Genomic DNA, 27251 nt, shown 5'->3' with positions numbered 1-27251 from the left:
AGTTCCGTTTCGCGCTCGGTAAATCCAGCGCACGCGCAAAGTTTGGTTTCTATGACGTGCAGTTACGCGCGTTCCTCAAAACAGTGAATGTTCCCAGACAGAGGAAATCCTTCAGACTGTAAATATACAAAACAAATTTGCAAAGGACTATAAAGGAAGAATACAAGTAAGCGACTGAACAAGGTGCAGTATTCATTTTTTAAATGTACTTATTATACAGGGCTAGAATATATAAATATCATATTGTATATGTTATAACCGCTGTATAAGGTTTATATCTAGTGTCTGCCATCCGAAATCAGTCAAATTGTATCTCTCTCTCTCTCTCTCTCTCTCTCTCTCTCTCTCTTTCTCTTTCTCTGTGTGTGTGTGTGTGTGTGTGTGCACCTGGTATTTATCACGTTATGGGGACCAAATGTCTCCACAAGGATAGTAATACCAGTAAATTTTGACCTTGTGGGGACATTTGTGAGGTCCCCATGAGGAAACAGGCTTATAAATCATGCAGAATGAGTTTTTTTGAGAAAGTAAAAGTGTGCACAGTCTCCTGTGAGGGCTAGGTTTAGGTGTAGGGTAGGTGTAGGGCGATAGAAAATAGGGTTTGTACAGTATAAAAACCATTACGCCTATGGAATGTCCCCGTAAAACATGTAAACACAACGTGTGTGTGCGCTTTTGGTTTATATATCCTGGTGGGGACTTAAACCTGAATACACAGATACTAATGGGGACTCGTGTCACGATGGGAACCTAAATTGAGGTCCCCATGGGTACAAAAGCTTATAAATCATACAGAATGAGATTTTTTGAGAAAGTAAAAATGCAGAAAGTTTTCTGTAAGGGTTAGGTTTAGGGGTAGGGTTAGGGTAAGGGGATAGAAAATACAGTGTGGACAGTATACAAACCATTGCGCCTATGGAGAGTCCCCACAAAGATAATAAACCAGACGTGTGTGTGTGTGTGTGTGTGTGTGTGTGTGTGTTTCCAAATGTATTGACAGTTATTGTGTACACCATTCATACTACAGCCTGATAATATCCCTGTATTAGAGAAATCTGTGTATTTGTTGATGGGCTTTTATTTGCTTACAGGTGACTTTAGTTCTCCTTAGACTCTTTACTGTCCTCTGCTGATCACATCACAGAGTATGAGTGAGATTTAATCATACTCAAGTGTTTTGAGGCAAAGATGACAAGAGGAAAATGGCAGGACAGGCTGAAGTCTGTGGAGCAGAGAGCCTCATCTTTTCAGTCTTCTCCTCTGAGCTGTCCGTACAAGCCACGTCTGTCCCGGCCATGGCAGCCCTCCTCTGTCTGGAGACTTTTCCCACGGCAGAATGCAGCCATCGCCTTCACTCAGCACATTAAACAGGTCTGGACAGAAGCTGGTGGATATCTGTTTAAATGAGCTTTAACTTCCACGGTTTAAAAATGTTTGGCTGTTAATATGTCTTTGTCAGGACGTGCATATATTTTCACTGGAGAAGGAAGGCAGTGATGCTGGACAGAGGATTTTCCTAGTGACCAGCTACAGTGAACTTTGGCATTATTACAGGTACCTGCGACAAATAATAATATGGATAAATCAGTTTTAGGGAAGTTTTTCAAAGTAAGTGAACTGCTACAGATGAAGACATTGTTAACTACAATCAGTAGTTATTTATACATTACTAATTTACTTCACTTTTAATACAGTGTACATGCACTTAGTGGCATTGCTTAGTGGCATTGAATGAGACATCTTTGTCTCTTTAGTACTCACAGACAGTCTCTGATGCACTGCTATGAGGTGATTCTGGAAGGGGCCGTCTGCAAACTCTACTTTGACTTGGAATTCGACAAAGCCTCCAACATACACCTGGACGGCAAGATGATGGTGGCAAAACTAATTCAGGTAACTACTCGTCATACATTTGGGGTCAGTAAAGTTTTTTTAAATATATTTTTTTAATTTCTTTTTTTTAATAATATTACAAAAGATTTTTATTTCAAATTATTGCAAAAAGTGCATTTTTTATTAGCTTTTTAGCTAAATATCAAAACATTTCTTTTAAATGAAATATTCAAAACATATATTTTTAAAAAATGTATAGCGGTTTCCACAAAAATATTAAGCAGCACAACTGATTTCAACATTGATAATAATAGGAAATATTTCTAGAGCACCAAATCAGCATATTAGGATGATTTCTGAAGGATCATGTGACACTGAAGACTGGAGTAATGGCTGCTGAAAATTCAGCTTTCCCACTGCATGAAGAAATCAAAGCAATGAGCCCCAAGAAGCTGTTATAAATTAACTGTAAACCACGGCTTCACTGGGCTTATTGCTTTTAGAAAACAGTTATTCCATATATGTAGTAAGGTTTTACGAAATAAAACGGCAAAAAAAGTGTAATATATTAATTATAACGTTATTCTTCCACCAAACAATGTAGTTGTGGTTGCAACAAAGTGGTTGCCAAGCAACACACAAATGTAAACAAAGGTGTATGTTTGTAGAGATCCTTGATCAGAATCAAGGACCGGCAATAAGCCCCAGGTAGCTGTGGTTTACAGTGAATTTATAACAGCTGAGGGGAGTTATTAGGCCCAACGCTCAACCAATCAGAATCAAGGACTGTAACTATCTGTTTTATAATAAAGCAATAAGCCCCAGGTAGCTGTGGTTTACAGTGAATTTATAACAGCTGAGGGGCGTTATTAGGCCCAACGCTCAACCAATCAGAATCAAGGACCGGAACTATCCGTTTTATAATAAAGCAATAAGCCCCAGGTAGCCGTGGTTTACAGTGAATTTATAACAGCTAAGGGGCGTTATTAGGCACAACCCTCAACCAATTAGAATCAAAGAACAGAACTATCTGTTTTATCCACCTCTTTCTGAACATGGAAGTCTCGCCCGACTGGAGCGGTGCTGTACATTTCCAGTATTTCATACATTTCCCTGGTGTTTCTAGTCAAATTAACAGATTTTCCGAGCCGATAATATAATGTTAAATCTGCGCACATTTTTATATTTAATTAAGTTATGCTGAAAAAGTTTCAATTCAGTCAATCTTTTTGTTTTAACATGGATTTCTATGGAGACCGGAACACAAAAGCACTCAAATGGAAGTTAGAATCCTTCACAGCGCTGCTCATTGGTTACTCAAAAAAAAAAAAAAGGTAGATAACACATTTTATAAAACGGAAAGTTCCAATCCTTGATTCTGATTGGTTGAGCATCGTGCCTAATAATGCCTCTTAGCTGTTATAAATTCACTGTAAACCACAGCTTCTTGGGGCTTATTGCCTTATCAAAAAAATATAAGTTAGAAAATTGTTACTTCTTAAATTGTAGTAATAATTCACAATATTACTGTTTATAGTGTATTTTTGACCAAATAAATGCCGCTTTAGTGAGATCAAAAGACCTTTTTTAAAAAACAACAAAAATGTTACTGACCCCAAGTTTTTAAACAGTGTGTTATACTAAAAACAGCTGATTTTCAGGAGTAAAAAAAATGTTGGTTCTACTAAATGGACATCGAAAACTTTATTTTTAAACTTTCCTCAATATACAATAACAGTATGTGTGTGAGAAGCTAGAGGAGGTTTATGGTCTACGCTGCTCTGCAAAAGACGTCCTTAATCTAGACTCCAGCACCTCTGAGAAGTTTAGTCACCATCTTATCTTCATGCTTCCCAGTGCTGCATTCAAAGACAACTCTCATGTGGGTAAGTCATTGTCATGTCATTAAGATGTATCATGAGTGACTACTTGGTGGTTGATGCATATTTATTTGTGGCAGTCTGATAGTGATGTGTGTGTGTTTGCAGGGCGATTTATTCATGATATCCTGGATCCTGCTCTAAAAAGCCTTCAAAAAAGGTGAAATGTCAAACATTGGACGCTGTGATCAAACTCAGGACTTGGAACAGATTTGTTTTTTGTTGTCCCTTTTTTATTTTATTGTTTTATGTAAAAACCCTCATTCTGTTTCTCACAGTCTCATCGTTTATACTGTTGCAATGTTCTACATTTATACATCCTTCTGTTTCTAATAATATCATATTGGTTTGATTTGTTTTAAAGCAAACCAGAAACACCTACAACAACAGTTTGTCCAAAAGAGAACATAGATGATGTGGATGGTTCTCAGGCTAAGAGAAGAAAACATGAAGAGAAGGATCTTGACTTTCTGATAGTGAAGAGCAAAAATGGACAAGAACAACTTTTTGTTGACCTGGGTAAGAATTAACAGGTTGTTCTTTAGTCTACAAACTCTTGAAAAATTGATTGTTTCAATGACACTCTGAACTTTAAAGGACTATTGTTCACAGTAACTTCTTTGCTATTGATTAAATGAATAAGAGTACTGTGGCAGGATGAGCAAACAACAGACACAGTGGGCGTGACGTCAGGCCTCGGAGAGGCTTTTATTGAACATAAAATAATCAAAAGTGTCCAAAATAAACAGGGGATCTGGTGTCCTCGTCGTGCTGGGGGTTCTGTGAAGGAGGGGCAGTGTTCGAAATCGAAGGGTCCAGGTAAGGGGCAGAGTCCGGCGGCCGCACGCTTCCCTCTCAGATCCGTGGCTCTAGGGGCGGCGGCTTCATCCAGCGGCTATGTCCTCCTTGGCTCACGGCACTTCTGGGGGATTTAACGGCCCGGCATCCTCGCCCGTCAGCTGTCTAATGGGTGTGGTACTCATGTGGACCGCGGGTCAATAAAAGCCTCTCCGAGGCCTGACCTCACGCCCACTGTGTATGTCGTTTGCTCATCCCGCCACAGTACTTAATAATTAAATGTGAACAGAATGTAGTGTTTTCTGACACTTAATTGCATGTTATTTACAATTAAATGAAAATGCAGTATAATTTAAATTTAAATTGAATGCAGTTAGTTTTTTGAGTACATTTTAAATTCATAATTACTTTTACACAATAATTACAGATAATAGATAATTACACAATTATCTATTATCTAAGTATGGTTAAAGTGTACTGTCAAATGTACATTTAATTTTTGGTAATCTGCAGTATACTTCAATGTCTTTTTATGTCACATTTAAATATATTTGGAATTTTAATTTGTAATGATATACTTGCAATTTAATACATTTAAAAATCAAGTACTTCATTTGTGCTTTAGTACATTAGTTGACACATCAAAGTCAGTGTATTTCTTTAAATCAAATTAATAAAACATGAATTAAAATAAACATTACGGTAACTTTTTTACCTTTTACCTTTTTTACTTTAAAAACAGCCATGGACTCTCTTTAAAAACACTTTATATTATATTAAAATTATATTATCACAAAGTAGATTTTTTAAAATATATATTTTAATAATATTCTCTCCTCTTTTGAAGGTGTCTACACAAAGAACAGAAACTTCCGTCTCTACAAGTCTTCCAAACTGGGAAAGAATGCAGCCTTTTGTGTGGCAGAAGACAACAAGTTTGTCCCAAAGCCCTCCAAGCACACCGCAAAAGAAGAATGCATATTTTTAGCTTCCTTAATCACCAATATCAGGTTATTTATATGCATCTTAACATCTTTGTGTAAACCTGTTGTGGGGCCACTATGATGGGGCCAGGTTTTTTGTAATCATATTTTCATTTTAGAAAATTGGTTTTCACAGACACTAACACACATATTTGTTTTGCACCAGTTTCACAGGACAGAGGATTTTGACTTACGATACGCCACAGAAGAGTACAGCAGGATCTCATTGTTCGACCCCTCAGAGAGAGTCACACAGCTCTGGTAATAGAAATACAAATTAACATGCCCCCAGTGGTTTCTAAGAACAGGATTTATGAGCAGATAAACTCAGAATTAACCATCTCAAGTCAGTGATGCAATGTGGATCACTTAAAATGTGCTGTTATATAAGTATAAAATTGAACATTCACCAGCCCTGTGGCTGTTGGGGAAAAAAGTGAATTTCCCACCCAGCCTGAATGTCATGCTTTACTGTTCACTACAAGTAAAGACTTCTCACTCTACCCTCTCCATATAGATCTGTTGGGTGAACAGAAGGTGTCTCCTTTTAAAGAGGTGGATGAATTTGTGCTGACACTCGTGTGCAAAGATGGCATTCAAGGAAGTAAGCGACAGTAACAAAAAGAGATGGTGCAATGCCTTCATTGTACTTCAGTTTCTTTCAACTGAAATTTTAGCTGAATGCTTTGTTAACTGAGAGTCACATTTAAACCAAACAGGCATCCGGCGCTGGAACTACTTTGCATCTGAACAGCTGTTGGTTTATGATATTGAGAAATTCCGCTGGTGCCACAATGTGAAGCGCTTTCACAAGAGCAATAACATCATGTGAGTCTGTATGGCTTTAATTTGCATTGTTTTACATTGTCTGATGGTCTGTAACAATTATGAATGCTCTTTGTTTTTCTTTTTGACAGAATTGTGGTGGATCTCAAAGAAGAAGTGTGGTATCAGAGATGCCATGACCCTGAGTGCAGAAGACAGAACTACAGATCCTCCAGTACAAAACCTTTTATTTATAGCTACACTACCAGTCAAAAGTTTTGGAACAGTAGGATTTTTTTTAATGTTTTGTAAAGAAGTCTCTTCTGCTCACCAAGCCTGCATTTATTTGATCCAGAGTACAGCAATTTTGAAATATATGAAATAAACTGTTTTCTATTTGAATATATTTTAAAATGTAATTTGTTCTTGTGATTTCAAAGCTGAATCATTCACTCCAGTCACATGATCCTTCAGAAATCATTCTAATTTTCTGCTCAAAGAACATTAATTATTATGTTCAAAAAAACAGCTTTTATCTGAAATAGAAATCTTTTGTAACTAAAGCATTTTATTTCAGATAAATGCTGATCTTTGGATCTTTCTATTCATCAAAGAACCTTCAAAAATTCTACTCAACTGCTTTCAACGTAATAATAATAAATGTTTTTTGAGCAGCAAATCAGAAAATTAAAATGATTTCTGAAGTATCACGTGACTGGAGTAATGATGCTAAAACTTAAGCTTTGAAATCACAGGAATAAATTACATTTTAAAATATATTCAAATAGAAAACTTATTTTAAAAAGTAAAAATATTTCAAAATGTTAATGTTTTTGCTGTACTTTGAATGAAATAGTGGCAGTCTTGGTGAGCAGAAGAGAAATGAAAAATCTCACTGTTCAAAAACTTTTGACTGGTAGTGTGCACTGCCAGTACAGAGAGTTTATTTGCTATAGATGATATTGCTTCCAGATGGGCAATTGTTAAGATGCATTGTTATTTGTTTGTTTGTTAACTAAAACTAAAAGTATTTTTATAAATTTGTTAACTGAAGTAATTAAATTACTAAAACTAATAAAAATGACAAAAACAACATTAGAAAAAAGAATAAAGTAAAATTAAAATGGAAATATAAAAATAAAAGCTAATTCAAAATAGTAATGCTGTAACATTATAATACAATATAAATAATGCAAAGATAACCCTAAGATGTGGCTAGATATGGAGCTTGTCAGGGTTGTAAAATTGTGTATTATTGTAATTTTATGGCATTTTTTTACAGGTTTTCCACTGCCTCAAGAAGTCTGCCTGAGCCACATGCTGATGGAGGTCAGTCAGGATTCATTTTTTCTGTAGACACACCTGCAATTTACATAATCATACACTAGGTCGTTGTATGTGTGTGTGTTAACTTGTGTATCTTTCTTTACATAAGGATGAAGAGGATCAGGCATATATAACAGATGAACTGGGGAACATTGAGCTTGCCCAGAGCTCTGCATCCATGACTGATTCAAAAGAGTCATCCTCAGCTCCTCAAGCTGAGAAAGCTGAGGACTGGGGAGAGTGGCCTGATGATCCTGCTTATCTGGAAGCTCTGCAGGAGGTAGAAAGGGCTGCTGAAGATGTACCTGATGAGCTTCTGCTCCAGGCAGTGAGTGAGTGTGAATGATGGCAATCTAACCTGAAAGTCTCTGGATGGAGGGATGGCATCTGGGTGTCATTATTAACAAACTATAGTGCAATACCCAAAGTTCCTTTTTTCTTTTTGTATACATTAAACTGTAAAATGTGTGCTTAAAATCTGCAATTCTTAACAAGTTGTATTTTGTGTTCAAAGATTATTTCCATAATTTATTTTAGATTATATGGCTTCGGATTTTACAAGTGTGTATAATTTGCAACATTTTTTTGAATATACATAGATGGATTAATTTGGAAGCACAATACTCAATGCTTGTTAGCCCTAGTAAATAAAAATTGAAAATAATAAAAAGTAATCTGTGTGCATAAAATTATATACTATGTATGTGTGTGTGTGTGTGTGTATATATATATCATCAAAAATATAGAAAAATGTTATATTGTGAAATATTATGATGTAAAACAACGTTCTTACTGATTTTAATATACATTAAAAATCTAATTTATTTCTGTGCTCAAAGCTGAATTTTTCAGCATCATTTCTCTAGTATTCAGTGTCACATGATCCTTCAGAAATCAATCTAATATACTGATTTATTATCAGTGCTGGAAACAGTTGCTCAATATTTTTTTGCAACCTGTGATACTTTTTCAGGATTCTTTGATGAATAAATAATTTAAAAGAACAGCATTTATTTAAAATAAAAATCTTTCCTAACAATATACACTACTGTTCAAAAGTTTGGGGTCAGTACATTTTTATTATTATTTTTTTTTATTTATTTATTTATTTATTTATTTATTAAAAGAAATGAATACTTTTATTCAGCAAGGATGTGTTAAATTAATAAAAAATGATAGCATAGATTTACATTTTTAGAAAAGATTTATATTTTGAATAAATGCTGTTCTTTTTAACTTGTTATTCAAAGAATCTTGAAGAAAAGAATCACAAGTTCCAAAAAAATATTTGGCAGCACGACTGTTTCCAACATTGACAATTCTAATAAGAAATCAGCATATTAGAATGATTTCTGAAGGATCATGTGACACTTAAGACTGGAGTAACAGCTGATGAAAATTCAGCTTTGCCTCACAGGAATAAATTATATTTTAAAAATATGAAAAAAAAAACATTTTATATTGTAATAACATTTCGCATTATTATTTTTTTTCTGTATTTTTGATGCGCATAAATGCAGTCTTGATGAGCATAAGAGACTTCTCTAAAAAAACATTACAAGTTTTACTGATCCCAAACTTTTGAGCAGTAGTGTATGTGTATATTTTAAACATATAATTTAATTTTAAATCATCCAGTATATTTTTATTGCTAAGAAATATTGCATATGTTGAAGTAAAATACAATACACCTGTTGTAAATTATACAACAGCCATACTGTGGACACCTATGACCCCTTTTAAGATCATCATATGGGTTTGATGTACTTTGAGGCAGTGTAAAATATTTTAACTAAAAAGAAATCTTCAATTTTAAATGTAACTCTTGCTTTAAATTAAAAGAAAAAAACAAAACAGAAATCAAGTGAAAATGGCACATTATTAAAACAAGTTAAATGGATCGCAAACTGATTTTGTTAGTTTTCTAAATCATAGAATAATTTTGATCATAAAGAATTATTGTGAGTACAATTATACATTTATTCATTTTATTAATTTATTCAGCATAATAAACTGGTGATACACAATTTAAATGTGTCCTCTTTCCTCCACTAGAGGGCAGCAGTGGTCTATTACTGAGCAGAGATGGAGCACATGACTGGATATATTGCATGTTGCTGTATAAATTTAAATCTGAGAAAACCTGAAGAGTTGAAGTCTTGCTTCTTCCCAAGGAAGCATAAGGAAGTTTTCATTTCTCTGCAAAGCTACTTTGAAACAATTTGTATCTTGAAAGACCCTAAACAAACCAAGCTTTTTCACTCTGATAAACTTCTGACTGTACATACGACTGAAATTGAAAAATATTTACATGTGCAAACAAACAGAAATGTGATATTTATGATTTCATGGCTGTGATTTTAGTTTTTCGGGGCCATTTCATGACAAACTGGAGTACGTAAATTACTTATTAATCCTCTAATTAATCGTTTTATTTCTTGCAATGACCATAATCATCACTTTAGAACTCCAGTGACAAAACACTTCAACCCAAGATTAAAGGGGTGCTATTATGCTTTTTCATTTTTTGAATTTTAGTCAGTGTGTGGTGTGTATCTTTGGGCATAAAAAAGATCTACAAAGTCACAAATTTCAAAGTCCACTCCAAAAGGAGATATTTTGTTTTTTAAAAAAATCTATTTTCCAAGAACTACAACGAACGACTCCTTTGGACTACAATGTTTGTTTTCCGCATGCAATGATGTCACAACGCGGTCTATTAGAATATCATTAAATTAAATCCGCCTACCTAAATTTAGATTTTTGGGGGGTGGGTATGGATGAGGTGGGGGATTAGCCAAACTTTAGCGATGCAGCGCGGAGAGCCGCTTCAGCGAGCCGCAGCGCGGCGGGTATAAACACAAGCACTGACTACAGTGGCCGCTTCAGATCAGTAACGCGCCGCAGACGTGTGCAGTACAGGGGGTCGAAACACATCCCTCAGCCGCGATCTACTCCGGTTGCTGCGTCCGGCCGTAACGTGCCGCAGACGTGTGCAGTGTGTGGTACGAGATTTATTCATCATACAGTGTAGATAGCTTCACTTAGAACACGAGTGTTTTTTTAAAATACATAAACTTGCACTAGAATAGGCTAGACTGATCAGTGATTATGTTTTTGATAATGTTAGGCTGCTTTTAGCCTTACGCTGGAGCTGGTTTCAGGCAATAAAACTAAGTATGTAAAATAATTAAATAAATTAGCACGATAATATCATGTATCTGCGATCTCGCACTACTGTAGGGTATTATTTACTCACCCTCCATGCATCCTAGGTGTATATGACTTCCTTCTTTCAGACGAATGCAATCGGAGTCTAATAAAGTGCATCCATCCATAATAAAAAAAAAAAGTCTCACACAGCTCCCGGGGGTCTCCTGTAGCGAAACGATGCATTTTTGTAAGAAAAATATCTCTGTTTAAAACGTAAGATTCACTAATCTAACTTGCGCTAACTGTTTGACTAGGGCATGGCAGTACTGAAACACCGTCTAAGCTGTTCGCCAATCGCAACACACTGGGATAGTTAATCAATCATAACACATTTCCTTTTTGCGGAACACTGGCCTTCATTAAAGGAGAAGTCCACTTCCAGAACAACAATTTACAAATAATTTACTCACCCCCTTGTCATCCACGATGTTCATGCCTTTCTTTCTTCAGTCCTAAAAAAAAAATGTTTTTTGAGGAAAACATTTCAGCATTTTTTCTCCATATAATGGTCCGCTATGGTGCCCCGATTTTGAACTTCCAAAAGGCAGTTTAAATGCGGCTTCAAACGATCCCAAATGTCGTTGTAAACGATCCCAGCCAAGGAAGAAGGGTCTTGTAAATCTCCTTGTTGAGCTTGAAAACCTACATCAAGATGGCTCTAATGGATCTAATGAAACGATCGGTTATTTCCATAAAAATAATACAATTTAAATACTTTTTATTCTCAAATGCTCGTCTTGCCTTGCAGTCCTTGAACTCTGTGTATTCTGGCTCAAGACAGTTAGGGTATGTCTCAAAACTCCAATCGTATTTTCTCCCTCAACTTCAAAAATCATTTCAAAATCATCCGACATCGCTGCAGAAGTAACAAAAAAGGTAAAACAGCGATTTAGGATGATTTTGAAGTGGAGGGAGAACATGAGATGGAAGTTTTTCGACAAAAACAGTCCAGGCAGAGTAAGACAAGACGAGCGTTTGACATTAAAAAGTATATGAATTGTATTATTTTTATTAAAATAACCGATCGTTACGCTAGTTAAGACCCTTCTTCCTCGGCTGGGATCGTTTACAACAGCATTTGGGATCGTTTGAAGCCGCATTTAAACTTTATTTTGGAAGTTCAAAATCGGGGCACCATATCAGTCTGTTATATGGAGAAAATGCTGAAATGTTTTCCTCAAAAAACATAATTTCTTTACGACTGAAAAAAGAAAGACATGAACATCGTGGATGACAAGGGGGTGAGTAAATTATTTGTAAATTGTTGTTCTGGAAGTGGACTTCTCCTTTAAACCCGTAACTAATCGAGCTATTTGTGCCAGGCTGGGGAGAAAGGTATTGTAATAATGTAAATTATGTGAAAAATGCGTTTTTTGAACCACCAAGCGTGAGAGCATGTTCTAGTACACCCCCAAAACAAAATCAAGACTTTGAAAAAGAGCATAATAGGATCCCTTTAAAATGATATATGACAAGCATGGTTTAAGGTAATTTGAAATGTTGTCTTTTTATTGCACAAATGAATGAGTGCTGTCAAACTTATTAATCGCGATTAATCGCAAAAAATAAAAGTTTGTGTTTACATAATACATGTCCGTGTGTTGTGTATATTTATAGAAAGTAAACATGTTATGTAAACACAATTTTGGATGCGATTAATCACGATTAATCGATTTGACACCACTTATCTTATTATGATAGAAATTACTTATTTATTTTTTCAATATTTTCACTGGAACAGTGTTTTTCTATATTTTTTCTGATATTGGGATGTGTTCCCATAAATGCCATAATGTTATTAATGAGTTACTATTATTAACAATAAGAACTTCATTAATAATATATTTTATCATCTAACAAACAATTATGGGTTCACTCTATTCCCAGTCCAACAGTATAAGCACAACTGTGAAAATACAGCATTTTTATTTCCTCCGCCCCCCAAATAGAGTGTCTCACTGAAGTAATGTTTTTTCACGTTTTAGAACTCACCTTCACCATCAGGTTTTGTATAATTTTTATAATCTCAGATCAGTGTGAGAGCAACATTCTGAACCATGTGTGAAATGGCAGGCTATTCTGTTCTATTCATACTCACATGGACTTTTGAAGGGGTCATATCGGGACAGCATTGACTAACATTACATGTGAAATTCCCGAAAATTATATATATATATATATATATATATATATATATAAAAAAAATAGGATCACTCCTCTGCAATACCAGTGAAGCAAAATTTTAGATATAATATTTAGATAAATCCCAAAGATGTAAAGAATGTAAAGAGTTCATTTAGAATGTTTAGATGTAAACTATTAGACATTTAAATGACCAGATTAATTTTAAATCTGTCATTTTTTGACATTACTGAACATGTAGTAAAAGGCTCGAATGTTTTTATTTGCAATAAATACTCATTTGCTCATGGAGCATTATCATTTTGTGTTTTTTTAAAAAAAGGGCAGCGAACATACATCTGAAAGTCTTTAAACAGTGATGAACAGTGATGTCATCTCAGGGTCAGATCCAGCTGTAAACATTTGGGGGATGATGCCATAATGAGACAAGGACAGCATAATTCAGGAAAGGTGAGTCGTGGTGTCACATTCCAAGAACAAGGTAACCAGATCACCTGATTCTGTGCAGTGAGTCTCTCTGAGTGACCCGAGAGCATGATGCACAACATGTGCTGCGATAGTATGAGTACACGCATAAACGCGCCTGGACTACCACCACACAGTTATAGTACATATCCTTGCAGGACTCATCTACAGAGAGAGACACAAAGAGAGAGATATCTTAAAGGTACAGTTCACCAAAAAATGAAAATGATAAACTCACATCTTCATATTATTCTAACCCGTTTGTTTGTTTTTTTGTTTTTTTTTGTTGCTGTTTTTACTTTTTATATGGAGTACCACATAATTTACACTTCATTTGTGCTTTATTGTAATTTTGTGGACCTTGATAGCTATAGTCTCCATTCACTTTAATTCATATTAGGGAAAAAAGAAATTAAAGTGCACAGTGTAAAATACTTATTACATTTTTCTAATGAACTTATTTTTATATTTTCAAGTTTTCTCTTTAATTTTAGTTTAACTTCTTAGTTTTAGTCACTTTTATTTTTAATATATAGATTTTTGTTTCTTTAAAAGTACAGTATATAGAAATCTATATCTTCTACTGTATATAGATTTTTATTTCTATACTGTAGATCTTGATAGCTATAGTCTCCATTCACTTTTATTCAAATTACGGAAAAGAGCAATTAAAATGTTCAGCATAAGACGCTTTTTTAAATTAACTTATTTTTATATTTTCAATTTTCCTTTTAATTGCAGTTTATTTTGGTCATTTTTAGCCATTTTTATTACTTTTAGTATTTTTATATGTAGACTTTTATTTCTATATAAATATATATTTTTATAGAAATATATAGAAATCTATATCTTCTATATAGATTTTTATTTTTATGTTGAGGATCTTAATAGCTATAGTCTGGATTCATTGTAATTCATATTATGGAAAAGAGTAAGTAAAGTGCTCAGCGTAAGATATTTATTATAATTTTTAATTAACTTATTATATATTTAAACTTTTCTTTTTCATTTTACTTTAATTTCTTAGTAATTTTAGTCATTTTTATTACTTCTTCCTGTTTTCTATATAGATTTTTATTTCTGCTTTAGCTTTATTAATTTTAGAACTTTAGTATTTTAAACATATTGAAACATATTTCAGCTATTAGCCAAGGCAACATTTGTCATTTTTATTTAAAATTAAGTTTTTCATTGAATATTTTAATTTTATTTTAGAATGTTTTATGAACTTATTTTTATATTTTCAATATATATATATATATATATATATATATATATAGATTTTTATTTCTATATTTGTGGATCTTGATAGCTATAGAGCAATTAATGTTCAGCGTAAGACATTTATTATAATTGTAAAAATAACTTATTTTATATATTTCATTTTTTTAGTAATTTTAATAAATTTTATAAACGTTAGTAATTTTAGTATTAAATTATTTAAACGTACTTCATGTATTTCTAATTTTCATTTAAAATTATTTTTGTCGTCTGATACTTAATTTTTATTTGAATTAAGCTTTATTTCAGTTACTGAAAATGATTTTTAATAGTTTTAGTTAATAACAAGACTGTCAAAAAGACAAGCTACTAGACAACCATAACAACTGACAACTTTAGATGAGAGAGAAATCTTTATATAATAAGAATATGTAAACAAATGGAAATAACTGAAAAATATATACAAATGATTTGGAATTTAATCAAATCGAGCTTGTGAATAAGATTCAAATAGGGAAAGTATCGATACCCAGCCCTATTGTGAAATGACAGATAACAGAATTATCATTTTGGGTGTGTGAAATGTATAACACCACCAGATGAAGAGAAAGTATTTTTAAAAAGTAAGAAAATCATACCAATCGGTGTTGTGCAGGTATGTGTGTTACACTCCTCCTTGTTTGCAGGTTCAAGAGCAGGATCACAGTCATTGCTGGTGGTCAAATCATCTTGCAAACAACGTACCTCCCTCACTCGAAAACCTCCGTCACAAGAACGAGAACACTGAGGCAGTAAATAGCATTCTTGTTAGAGAAGTTGATTGAAATAACTTGCTTGAAATTGTGCTGTGTGTGAGAAAAACTTACGGAGCTCCACTCCGTCATGTACCACTGTGCTGCACAACTCTTCAAAAAGCAGGTCTGTGCACTCGGAGGACGGGCCAAATGAGAGCAACGGTCATCCAAGGTGACTTCTAATTGGCCACTGTTTTGGACAACACAGACTACACCTCGACTCTGGGTACCATTGCCACATTCAGATGAGCACTGTGACACACACATACATATTAAACCTCATGTTGTGATCCAGTCATTTTGACCTGGAGAGGATTTTCTTTTTTTCTTTTTTTTTTCACCTCCCCCTCTAAAAGTTTTGTGCTTTTTTGGTATTTTTCTCACAACTTGTTACACTTGTGGTGTTCCGGGTCAAAAATGGCCTACACTACCAGTCAAAAGTTTTTTAATTTCTCTTCTGCTCACCAAGCCTGCTTTTTTAAATCCAAAGTACAGCAAAAACAGTAAAATTGTGAAATATTTTTACTATTTAAAATAACTGTTTTCTATTTGAATATATTTTAAAATGTAACTTATTCCTGTGATTTCAAAGCTGAATTTTTAGCATCATTATTCCAGTCATATAATCCTTCAGAAATCATTCTAATATTCTGATTTGCTGCTCAAAACATTATTATGTTGAAAACAGCTGAGTAGAATTTTTTTCAGGTTTCTTTGATTAATATAAAGTTCAGAAGAACAGCATTAATCTGAAGTAGAAATCTTTTGTAACATTATGTCTTTAGCAATTTAAAGCATTCTTGCTAATAAGAGCATTCTTGCTAAATTAATTTCTATAATCTATAAGTTTCTTGAACAGTAAATCTGCATATTAGAATGATTTCTGAAGGATCATGTGACACTGAAGACTGGAGTAATGATGCTAAAAATTTAGCTTTGAAATCCCAGGAATAAATTACATTTTTAAATATATTCAAATAGAAAACAGTTAATTTAAATAATACAAATATTATAAAATGTTACTGTTTTTGCTGTACTTTGAATGAAATAAATGCAGGCTTTGGTGAGCAGAAGAGACTTCTGTAACAAAACATTAAAACTCTTACTGTTCAAAAACTTTTGACTGGTACAAAAAATGGCTTTCTCATTATGTTTTATTATCAGCAAGCCTTATATTCAACTTGTTTTCTTTCAATTAACACAGGTTTTGTATTTCTTTTTACAACTTATTGATCGTAGGCCTCATCGATCTGAGCTTATGTACCTCTTTTTGAGTAAACATTCCCAGAATTAACCACAAATAATGCTTTCTTCACTCAAAATCTGAAGTGCATAAGCTCAGATCAGTGAGGCCTATGACCATTCAGTTAAAAAAAAAATACAAAACCTGTGCTAATTGAAAAAACAAGTTGACAAAAAGAATAAATCCAAGATTTGGTGATAATATAGCACAAGCAATATTTTAATTTAATATTTTACAAGCAATTTTTAAAATGCTGGTCATTTCTCACCAGGAACACCAAACTACTAAAGGATTTTCAGTACAAAAAAACACAGTATTTGATTTTTCTGCATGTTTGTGTTTGTTTGCGTTCATGTACCTGTCCCCATGGCCCTGCGTACCATTCCAGTCGCTGTGTGCAGGGTCCTAGATCACATGGCATGAGGTCGTCAGGTTTATCCTCATCATCGCAGTTGTCCAGAGGCAGTGAGTTGGTGTGGCTCATCATACACACCACCGTCCTGCTGCGACTTCCTTCCGCACAGTCTGCAGAACACTGAAGAGAGACATAAACAACTGTTTTAGAAGTGCTACAGTAAAATACCAAAGAAAAGTGCACAGATTTCTCACCCGATCACTCCAGAGAGAGTAGAACCAGCTGCTGGCACACACTCCTTTGTCACAGTTCTGCAGGTCCAGTGGGCGAAGGGCCATGTTACATTCCTCATCAACAACTATGTCACCCAGGTTATCCACACACACAACTTCTCTTGTACGCTGACCTACTCCACATGGCACTGAGCACTGAGAGAGAAAGAGAGGTTTATTAAAGGTGCACTGCCATTGAAAAGTTTGGGATCAGTAAGATTTTTAATATTTTATTAAAGAAGTTTTTTTATGCTCATCGAGACTGCATTTATTTAGCGTTGTGGACGCGCATCCCAGAGCCTGTGCTACACAAGCTTTTGTGCTTAAAAAGTATACAAATTTAAAATTTTCTCAAAAAAAAAGAGTTTTGCTAGATAAGACCCTTCTTCCTCGGCTGGGATCGTTTAGAGCCCAGTGCATTTAAACTGCATTTTGGAAGTTCAAAATCAGGGCACCAATGAAGTCCATTATATGGAGAAAAATCCTGAAATGCTTTCCTCAAAAACCATAATTTCTTTATGACTGAAGACAGAAAGACATGAACATCTTGGGTGACAAGGGGGTGAGTAAATTATTTGTAAATTGTTATTCTGGAAGTGGACTTCTCCTTTAATATTAATTACTTACACTGTTTTTATTGATCAGGTGTCGTAAAAATTAATTATGAATATTAATCTCATAGCCCAACGTCCCCTCCACACTCACACATACACACTGACAAACCTCTGTCCACTCTGAGCGGATCTGCCACTCACTGCAGATCTTGAGCTGGCACACGGTGGTGGTCTCTGGCATTTCTGTGTTATCGCAGAGGCTGTTTGCCACGACGACTGTGCTATTGCCATGTTGTCCTTGCGCCTGCTGACAAATCACCTGACGATACTGAAACCCTGGACCACAGGTCTTACTGCATTCGGACCACTCCCCGACATCCCAGCTACACAAACAAACAAACAAACACATTGATTGAGGAACAACTGCTTTTTTTCACTCGCATGTGCTTCTTATTTGAACCATTTGGAAATCAACAACTATAAAGGTTTATAAATGTTTCCTCCGCCCATATGGACAGTTCTTTGGTCTTTTAAGATTTGCAAACATGTACATCTGCTTGTCATGTGTTGTGCTCAAATCCACCCTTACAAAAAATGTTTATTCAAGTGTTCTATTTGTATGCTTCTTGTAAAGTAAAGTTTGACATTCAAAAGAATATAAATTGTATTATTTTTTATAAAAATAACTGATCGTTTCGCTAGATAAGACCCTTCTTCCTCGGCTGGGATCATTTACAACCGCATTTGGGATTGTTTGAAGCCGCATTTAAACTGCATTATGGAAGTTTAAAATCGGGGCATCATATCAGTCCATTATATGGAGAAAAATGCTGAAATGTTTTCCTCAAAAAACAATTTTTTTACGGCTGAAAAAAGAAAGACATGAACATCTTGGATGACAAGGGGGTGAGTACATTATATGTGAATCTTTGTTTTGGAAGTGTACTTCTCCTTTAACGTGTCCTTGTTACAGTGTAATTATACATTTAAGTACTGAGTAATATTAATTAACTACATGTACTTACTATATGGTTTTGTTTACGATTAGGGTTTGGCTTAGGGTTACTTGCATGTAACGCATGTTATGCATAATTCATTGTTATTATAATCAGTGTTGGGGGTAACGCATTACAAGTAACGAGAGTTGCATAATCAGATTACTTTTTTCAATTAACTAGTAAAGTAATGCACTACTTTTAATTTACAAGAAAATATCTAAGTAGCTTTTTCAAATAAGTAACGCCATTTATTTTGCTTCCCCATTTATTGATTGACAAGTCTCCTGTGGGGTAATTTTGGGAGTAAACATGATGTTACTGTAGTTCTAGACTAAATGTGAACATTCATTAATTAATCTCACTGATTCAGTAATGAATTCAATTCAAAATGAATAAAAACAGTGAAATCCAAACTCAGAATATGACGCAAACCTTCAATAATTAAATATGTTAAGTAATATAAATATCCTTTATGCATTTAATCCCATTTTATAAACCAGTGTCTTTGCTGCTAGCCTTCGATGATCCAATTCAACCATATGAATAAGCAAAAAATTATTTTAGATAAACTAACATTTGTGCTTCATGTTTTTTTATTGCTGAAGAGTCCTTCCTGCATGAATGTACTTTTGTGAATTCATTTCACTTTTGGTGTGAAAGGGCTTTTACATTAGCAAAAATTATCATTTTTTATATTAAAAACAAAGAAGCAAGCCCTGCCCAGATTTAAAAAGTAACAACAAAGTACTGTAACAAATTAATTTCCATAAAAAGTAACTAAGTAACGTAATTAGTTACTATTTAGGGAGTAACGCAAAATTGTAATGGATAACTTTCCCCAACACTGATTATAATAGTACATGTATTAAAATAAAGTCTCACCCATCTGTATAAGACTTGTCTTATACAGACAAGTATTCAGAAAAGTTTGCTGTGTACTTTGTAATAATGTAAAATAAAAGTTTTTTAAATTTTTTTGTAAGTGTACCCGGGTCTCTTTTGAACTAACATACTAGTTTGTACTTTTCTAGATGTTTTTAGAGTCCAGTGTCTGCTGGATTGTGTACGTTCACTCACAAGGCCGGGCAAGGCTGCGATTGACACTCCTCTACCTGAGGGCCAGGATGACTGGAGTAGCTACAGAGGTCTCCTGGTACAGTAGTTTGAGTTGCTCTTTCCACACAGCCGAACAGAACTTGACGACTGCCTGATAAACACCCGCGGATCAGACAAACAGATTAAACAGAGACAGACAGGAAGACATAACACTGTCATTGCAATGTCTTACAAGTACAGTGTCTGCTGCTGGAAGAATACCAATCTGTTTTAGTTTTATTTGCAGACACAAAAGTATGGTTACTCTGGATTTGATTTAGTGTTTAAATAGTGAGGACATTCTGAAACCTCTGCATTGGCCTTGAATGTTGTGTTTGTCATTATTTAATAATACAGAACACCATTCACTGGACACAACAATGTGTTTATATGTCTCAGGGCCAAAAATAATGAAAATCTAACAATTAATTTCTATTTTTGTCTTCTAACATATTCTAAGAATCTTTTAACAGACCATTTAGTTTGCTTAGAATGAATTAAACAGGAAGAAGGAAGCACAAACGCACATTAATGTAAGGTTTTTATAAATAGTGTAATGACTAACAACTAAAATACCTGTCCCACAGGTGGCACTGCAGGGCGTTGTTGTTATGGCAAGCCAGCTGTACAGAGAAACTGGTTCAGGGGTTATTGAGTCCGATGGAACTTGGTTAGCATTAGAGCTGCTTAATGAGTTTTCACTGTCATTATTGTCAGGATCAGGAAATATTCCATGACTCTCTACTACAGAATGAGAAAGAGAAATGTGGGACAGTTGTATAAGATTTTACAACGTGCAAGAAAAAAAGGTAGATTTTAATACAGCACAAACATTTCCTCTCTTATCTAGAAAATAATGCTTTAAAAGCATAGTTCAATCAAAAATCTTGTAATTCCAAACCCATAAGACCTTTGTTCATCTTTGCAACACAGATTAAGATATTTTTGATGAAATCCAAGAGTTTTCTGACCCTGCATAGACAGCAATGCAACTGAAATGTTCAAGGCCCAGAAAAGTAGTAAGGACATCATTAAAATAGTCCGTGTGACATCAGTGGTTCACTCATAATGTTATGAAGCTATGAGAATACACTTTGTGCTCAAAGAAAACAAACATAATTCATCCTGTGAAGACAAATTGTTTCTTATTGTGATTGATGATGTATTTATGCATCAGTGATTGGTCATGTGTTGATTTTAAAAAGGATTGTGTTGTATATGTTTGTATATACCTGATGAAGGTCATGGGACTGAAAAGTTGTTTATAATACATTTACTTTTCGATACTTTTGTAAGTACTGATAATGTGTGGGATTTATTCATTTTCATGATGATTATTGTCAATGTCAAAAACAGTTAAATAGGTTTGACAGTACTTATTTGAAATAAATGTAACTATTTATTCATCTTTACTGTCACTTTTGAATAATAAAATGTGTCCTTGCTGAATAAAAGTTATATTTCTCTAAAACAAATCTGACTTACTGACTCAAAAAGTTGCTGGTTCCCCTGACTTCCATTATCATTTTTTTTTTTTTTCAAACTATGGAAGTCAATGGTTATCAGCAACTATTTGGTTACCAACATTCTTCAAAAATACCTTCCTTTTGTATTCAGCAGAAGAAAGAAACTCATACAGGTTTACTGAAAATACTTACCTAGAGGTAGTACACTAGAATAAGAATACGCATCTAAATCACTGTCGGTGATGGGGTCTTTGGGTAGAATGTATTCATAATACACTGCTGGATTGGGTTGCTGATAAATCACCTGAAAAATATGGAGTTTAAAACTGAAAATCCACAGTATTAATATTCATACAGACTTAAAGGATTAGTTCCAGAATAATAACACTTCCAGAATAAAAATTTCTTGATAATTTACTCACCCCCATGTCATCCAAGATGTTCATGTCTTTCTTCCATTGCAAAGAAATTTCATTTCAGGATTTTTTCCATATAATGGACTTCAATGGGGATCAGCAGGTTGAAGGTCCAAATGGCAGGTTCAATGCAGCTTCAAAGAGCTCTACACGATCCCAGCCGAGGAATAAGGGACTTATTTAGCGAAATGATGTGTCATTTTCTAAAATAAAAATTCAAATGATATACTTTTTAACCACAAATCTTGCACTAGCTTGTCCTCACGCATTACATAGTCACTTTGGAAAGGTCACACGTGACACAGGCCGAAATACCAACTCTGTGTTTACAAAGCAAACATGCAAAGAAAGTCAAACACCCTTTACAAAATAATGATGTTGCATGGTTTTGAAATTGGAGAAGAAAATTAGAGTTTTTTAGCCTACCTGACATTTTTGAGCTAACCACACGTGACCTTTCCAACATGAATTACGTATTACGTGAAATCACAGATGCACATCGCAGACCTAGTGCAAGCTAATGCATTTATGGTTAAGTAAGTGGTTATTTAAAAAAAAAATAATAATAAGAAAAAAATAATGGCCGATCGTTCTGGTAAATTAGATCCTTATTCCTTGGCTGGGATTGTGTAGAACCCTTTGAAGCTGCATTGAAACTGCAATTTGGAACTTCAACTCATTGGCCACAAAATCCTGGAACGTTTTCCTCAAAAACATTTATTTCTTTGCAACTGACGACAAAAAGACATTATTACTTGAATGACATGGGGGTGCATAAATTATCAGGAAATTTTTATTCTGGAAGCTCATGTTTTCATAAAAATACTGTATATATACTTCCTAACTATATGTATCTTTAGCCAGGGCAGTTTTGTGAAATCATACAGTAGGAGTCTCTCACAAAGAGATGCAGCTCCTGATTGGTTGGGCCAGTAGCAGTGATGGATTCTCCCGCTCTGCTGCGTATCTCATTGGGCCGTTTGTAAGTGAGCTCAGTCCCCACGGCGTAGAACTGTCCTGGCCTGTCGATCACCCAGTCACCATTTATCACAGACTCACCAGTCGCTGTTCTGAGAGCTTAAAGAAACAGAGAGGGAGAGAAAAAAAATATGACGGATGGAAGAAGGACACCTGGTGGTTCCACACCACATATTAACCCTACTGGAAAAACCAGGCTACACCAGCTGGTGTCTGGAATGCGGTAGCTGTTAATCTGCTAATCTAAAGTGGTCTACCAGCTTGGACCAGCTAGAAACCGTACAGTAAAACCAACTACTACGTTAAGATATAGGACATTGAAGAAAAAAGGCAGTCTTTCTTTTTTAAAGTGAAAGGAGGTGCTTAAAGGAGAAGTCCACTTCCAAAACAAAGATTGACATATAATGTACTCACCCCATTGCCATCCAAGATGTTCATATCTTTCTTTCTTCAGTCGTAAAGAAATTATGTTTTTTGACAAAAACATTTCAGCATTTATCTTCATATAATGGACTGATATGGTGCCCCAATTTTGAACTTCCAAAAATCAAGTTTAAATGCGGCTTCAAACGATCCCGAATACAGTTGTAAACAATCCCAGCCGAGGAAGAAGGATCTTATCTAGTGAAACGATCGGTTATTTTCATAAAAAAAATATTTAAATAATTTTTAATCTCAAACGCTCGTCGTCCCTTTCTCTCCGTAAACTCTGTGTATTCTGGTTCAAGACAGTTAGGGTATGTAAAAAACTCGTATTTTCTCCCTCAACTTCAAAAATTATTTCAAAATCAGCCTACATCGCTGCGGAAGTACCGACCCAGTCTTTGCAAAGTGAACATGCAAAGAAGATCAAACACCCTTAACAAAAAAGGGTGAAAAAGGGTGAAATTTAAGCTTCAGGATGAAATTAAATATTTAGGAGCTGTTTCATCATGATATTTACTTATTTATTTTTAATTGTTTTTGTTTTCTACCAACAAACATATTCATGTAACACATGTTTCAATGGTGCAAGTAATAGGATTACAGATTTAGGGCCAGATTTACTAACATCTACACCAACACAAACCGTCTTTTGGCATTACAATAGTTCTGTCAGGATTTACTAAAGACGTGCAGTGAAGAATTAGCGTTGAAAAGGTGTGGACATAGTTATTTTTGTGCCTGACCTTATTGAATATGCATTTAATGGAGTTTCCCTTTGAGGCACAATTTTTTTTTTGCGCCACTGTTTAACGTCCATGTCTTAAAAGCAGCCGGTAGATGCTCTTGGTAGATTGCGCTGGTCATTATGGAAATTATCTGGCTGCACCTGTGTCAGGGTTGCCAGGTTTTCACAACAAACAACCTGCGGCAACAGTATTAAAGTAGCCCAATTCCACAGGAAAACCGCGGATTTGGCAACACTGGCCTGTATTTGTGCATTGTCAGTAAATCACACACAGAATTTTCCCATCCCATTGGAATGTTTATTGAATTCTAATGCTAATTTGCACTGTTTAGTAAATCTCGCCCTTAATCTAAATTAAGATGAACTGGAACCAAATGTTGATTTGTAGTCACTGATAAACCTCCAATTTCCAAATAAGCACACTACCAATCAAAAATTTGAGTTTGGTAATTTTATTTATGTATTTTATTTGTTTGCTTATTTATCCCGGCTTAATTTATCCCGGCTCAGTTTTTTGAAAAAAAAAAAAAAAACAAAACAACAACAAATATTCTGAAGAAAGATAAACATATATAGTGAGGAAAGCCAAAATATTAAATGTCATGGAGGAATATTTACTGAGTAATCCAATATTGTAACAATATAAACATGGGGCCTCATTGAGGTCCCCATATATCTGTGACTGAATGATATAAGGCCTTGAAAATGAAGATTCAAAAAGAAAAGCTTATTAAGAGCTAGAATCTAACATCATATTCAGATATCTTTAATACGCCTGGAGTTACAGGCATGCAGGCTTTGGAAAAAGATTATTTACGGCACTCAGACAAGTATGTTCAATCAAATTGTTTTGACAGAAGGAAACAAGATACATTTCTCGTTTTAACATTATTTGTTCTTCAGACATTCCTCTTTGAAAGAAAAGAAGTATCATCTGTACAAAGTGATCCACATTTGGTTTGTGGCCACTAAAAAAAGTTTCATATTTAACAGTTTACTCCTGGGGACATATTTAGATCCCAGTATCTCTGGAACTGAACCATATAGGGCCTTACAGGGAAACCATACAGTGATATCTTTAATACTTCTTGAGTTACAGATATGCAAACTTTGGAAAAAAACTTGAAAAGTGCTCTTTCTCCATTTTTGAATGGTCACCATTGGCACATAATGCAAAGATAAATCTAAAATCAACTGATTTCACTTATGGACTTACCAATCTCTGTGTAAAAATAACCCCCTGTTATTTCGCTCTGAATCAGTGTTGCCAAGTCCGTGGTATTCCCACAGAACTGGTCTACTTTAACACTGTTGCTGCCAGTTGTTTTTCATGTCCGCGGATTGAAGCGACCCCAATAGCATTATATTTAGCCCCTGGAATGCTAATTTGACCAGGGGAGCACAGTCAAAAAAAAAAAAAAAAAAAACCCGGAACACAATTTTTAACTGGGGATCACCCTCAAAACACGACTGGGCTAGTTTTGAGTAGCAATTGGGTGGGTTTACCTGGCAACCCTGCTCTGAATCTTGTTGAACTTGTCATTTTGACCCCCCTCTACAAAACAGTGGATTACTCAGTAAATATACATCCATGACATTTAATATTTTGGCAACTAGAAAAAAATACAACAAAATCAAACAAAAATTTCTAATGTTACAAAAGACCTATTTTACATAAATGCAGTTCTTTTTAATTTTCTATTCATCAAAAATTCCTGACAAAAATATACATATCAACGTTTCCACAAAAATATTAAGCGGTACATCTGTTTTTGTCATTGATTATAAGTCATGTTTCTTGAGCACTAAATCATTCAGCATATTAAAATAATTTCTGAATGATCATGTGACACTGAAAACTGGGGTAATGGCTGCTGAAAATTTAGCTTTGCCATCACAGGAATGAGTCGCATTTTCAAATATATTTGAAAAATATTGGGTTTTTTTGTTTAAAAAAATTAGCATTGGTGAGCATAAGAGACTTTTTTCAAAAACAACCCCGACCCCAAACTTTTGAACGGTAGTGTACATTTTTTTATCCTACACTCTTATAACAGGGTTGAATGGCTGTGGACAACAAATGCAGTGTAAAAATTAACACAACTTTTCAGAGTTCTCGGAAGACAAAATGTGTTTTATGTCTTGAATGATTAATGGGACACTAAATTGTACCCTATTTGCGGAACGTGTCGTGATAATGGCCCTGAAGTAAATTAAAAAGAAGAGCTAGCAGGAATTCAGTGCAATTACCTAAGTAGTTCCTGGTCTTCTGTGTTTCCTGTATTTTGATTCGTTGAGCTCCAGAGGGGATGTCCAGGATCTTGTGGTAGCCAACAGAGAGCACAGAAAGAAAGAGTGTCCCGCTGAACAGCTCACATGAGCTCCCATCCCCTGCACACACACCGCAAACATCCACCTGGAAACCTTCACAGCCCTGCATTAAAACAACACCACACACACGACTTTACCTCCAGAGCAGATTCAATCCTGAGTAATGACTCTTTCACCACACGGATGAAAACAGGGATTTCACCAGCTCAAATGGGAGACTATCTGGGCAGATGTGTTTGCTTGAGATCTTATTAATAAAAAGATTAAAATCAAAATTGAACAGCTAAGATGATTAGATTTGAGAAGATTAATCAACATGGGCAGTCTTATCTGGCCAGAGTTAATCAAAAAAGCAAACACATGTAGCTCTTCAGTAGGACACTGCTGTCTTTCACTCAAAACGCACTCACATTTGGCTCACACACTAAGCCTTATATATCCCAGTATATTTAAAAAGGCTTTAAAACATTTATACATGTGCATATTTGCTGATTTCATTCATTTTATATGAATCAGCACTTACTATATGAGCATGTAAACACCAAAGCCAATGTTCACCCACACTTGCAGATAAATACAGAAAAAGGCATGAACTGATCGATGAAGATCGAGATTGTTTGTGTTTGAGATTCACAGATTTGGAAACAATGCTACTACAGTCAAAATGATTAATTGTAAGCCATTTCCTAAAACCTTACTCATTCAAAGCATCATCAGTCCCTTCTAACATAACACTGTAATTAGAAACACACACACATACTTTATGGTCATACAGGGGCCAGATTTCATGATTCAATCTTACTCACACTCCAAGCCATCGAATGCAAATTTCAATCTGTAAACAACTGTTTCTATTGTTAGTTCAAAGAAATCTATAAGAACTGGGAATGATTATGACTATGCAAACACACACACCTTGTTTCCCAGTTTGTTAGGCTTACAATAAGAAACA

General features: G+C 34.7%; 2 protein-coding genes across 2 annotated transcripts in view; one reads left to right on the top strand and one right to left on the bottom strand.

The window, feature by feature from the left end:
- Positions 1 to 28: 28 nt before the first annotated feature.
- Positions 29 to 8284, top strand: primpol (primase and polymerase (DNA-directed)). The gene is made up of 14 exons (XM_051120816.1): positions 29 to 183; positions 1092 to 1371; positions 1460 to 1554; positions 1755 to 1893; positions 3572 to 3719; positions 3822 to 3873; positions 4078 to 4232; positions 5359 to 5521; positions 5661 to 5755; positions 6012 to 6098; positions 6214 to 6322; positions 6412 to 6494; positions 7542 to 7588; positions 7695 to 8284. The coding sequence occupies exons 2-14, from the start codon at positions 1189 to 1191 to the stop codon at positions 7929 to 7931; spliced, it is 1593 nt and encodes a 530-aa protein (XP_050976773.1). The 5' UTR covers positions 29 to 183; positions 1092 to 1188; the 3' UTR covers positions 7932 to 8284.
- Positions 8285 to 12251: 3967 nt separating this feature from the next.
- adamtsl7 (ADAMTS-like 7) overlaps positions 12252 to 27251 on the bottom strand; it is a 17018-nt gene continuing 2018 nt past the window's right edge. Inside the window, exons 2-12 of the mRNA XM_051122920.1 lie at positions 26219 to 26402; positions 22721 to 22896; positions 21596 to 21707; positions 20514 to 20681; positions 19920 to 20049; positions 18014 to 18227; positions 17273 to 17446; positions 17022 to 17198; positions 15493 to 15672; positions 15265 to 15409; positions 12252 to 13570 (exon numbers count right to left, since the gene is read on the bottom strand). Of these exons, the coding sequence (XP_050978877.1) occupies positions 13431 to 13570; positions 15265 to 15409; positions 15493 to 15672; positions 17022 to 17198; positions 17273 to 17446; positions 18014 to 18227; positions 19920 to 20049; positions 20514 to 20681; positions 21596 to 21707; positions 22721 to 22896; positions 26219 to 26402 (1800 nt within the window). The 3' untranslated portion in view covers positions 12252 to 13430. The remainder of the gene's footprint in view (positions 13571 to 15264; positions 15410 to 15492; positions 15673 to 17021; positions 17199 to 17272; positions 17447 to 18013; positions 18228 to 19919; positions 20050 to 20513; positions 20682 to 21595; positions 21708 to 22720; positions 22897 to 26218; positions 26403 to 27251) is intronic.

This window comes from Labeo rohita, chromosome 1, assembly GCF_022985175.1.
Source record: "Labeo rohita strain BAU-BD-2019 chromosome 1, IGBB_LRoh.1.0, whole genome shotgun sequence".
Taxonomy (NCBI): domain Eukaryota; kingdom Metazoa; phylum Chordata; class Actinopteri; order Cypriniformes; family Cyprinidae; genus Labeo; species Labeo rohita.
This window is presented reverse-complemented; position numbering and strand designations above follow the sequence as displayed.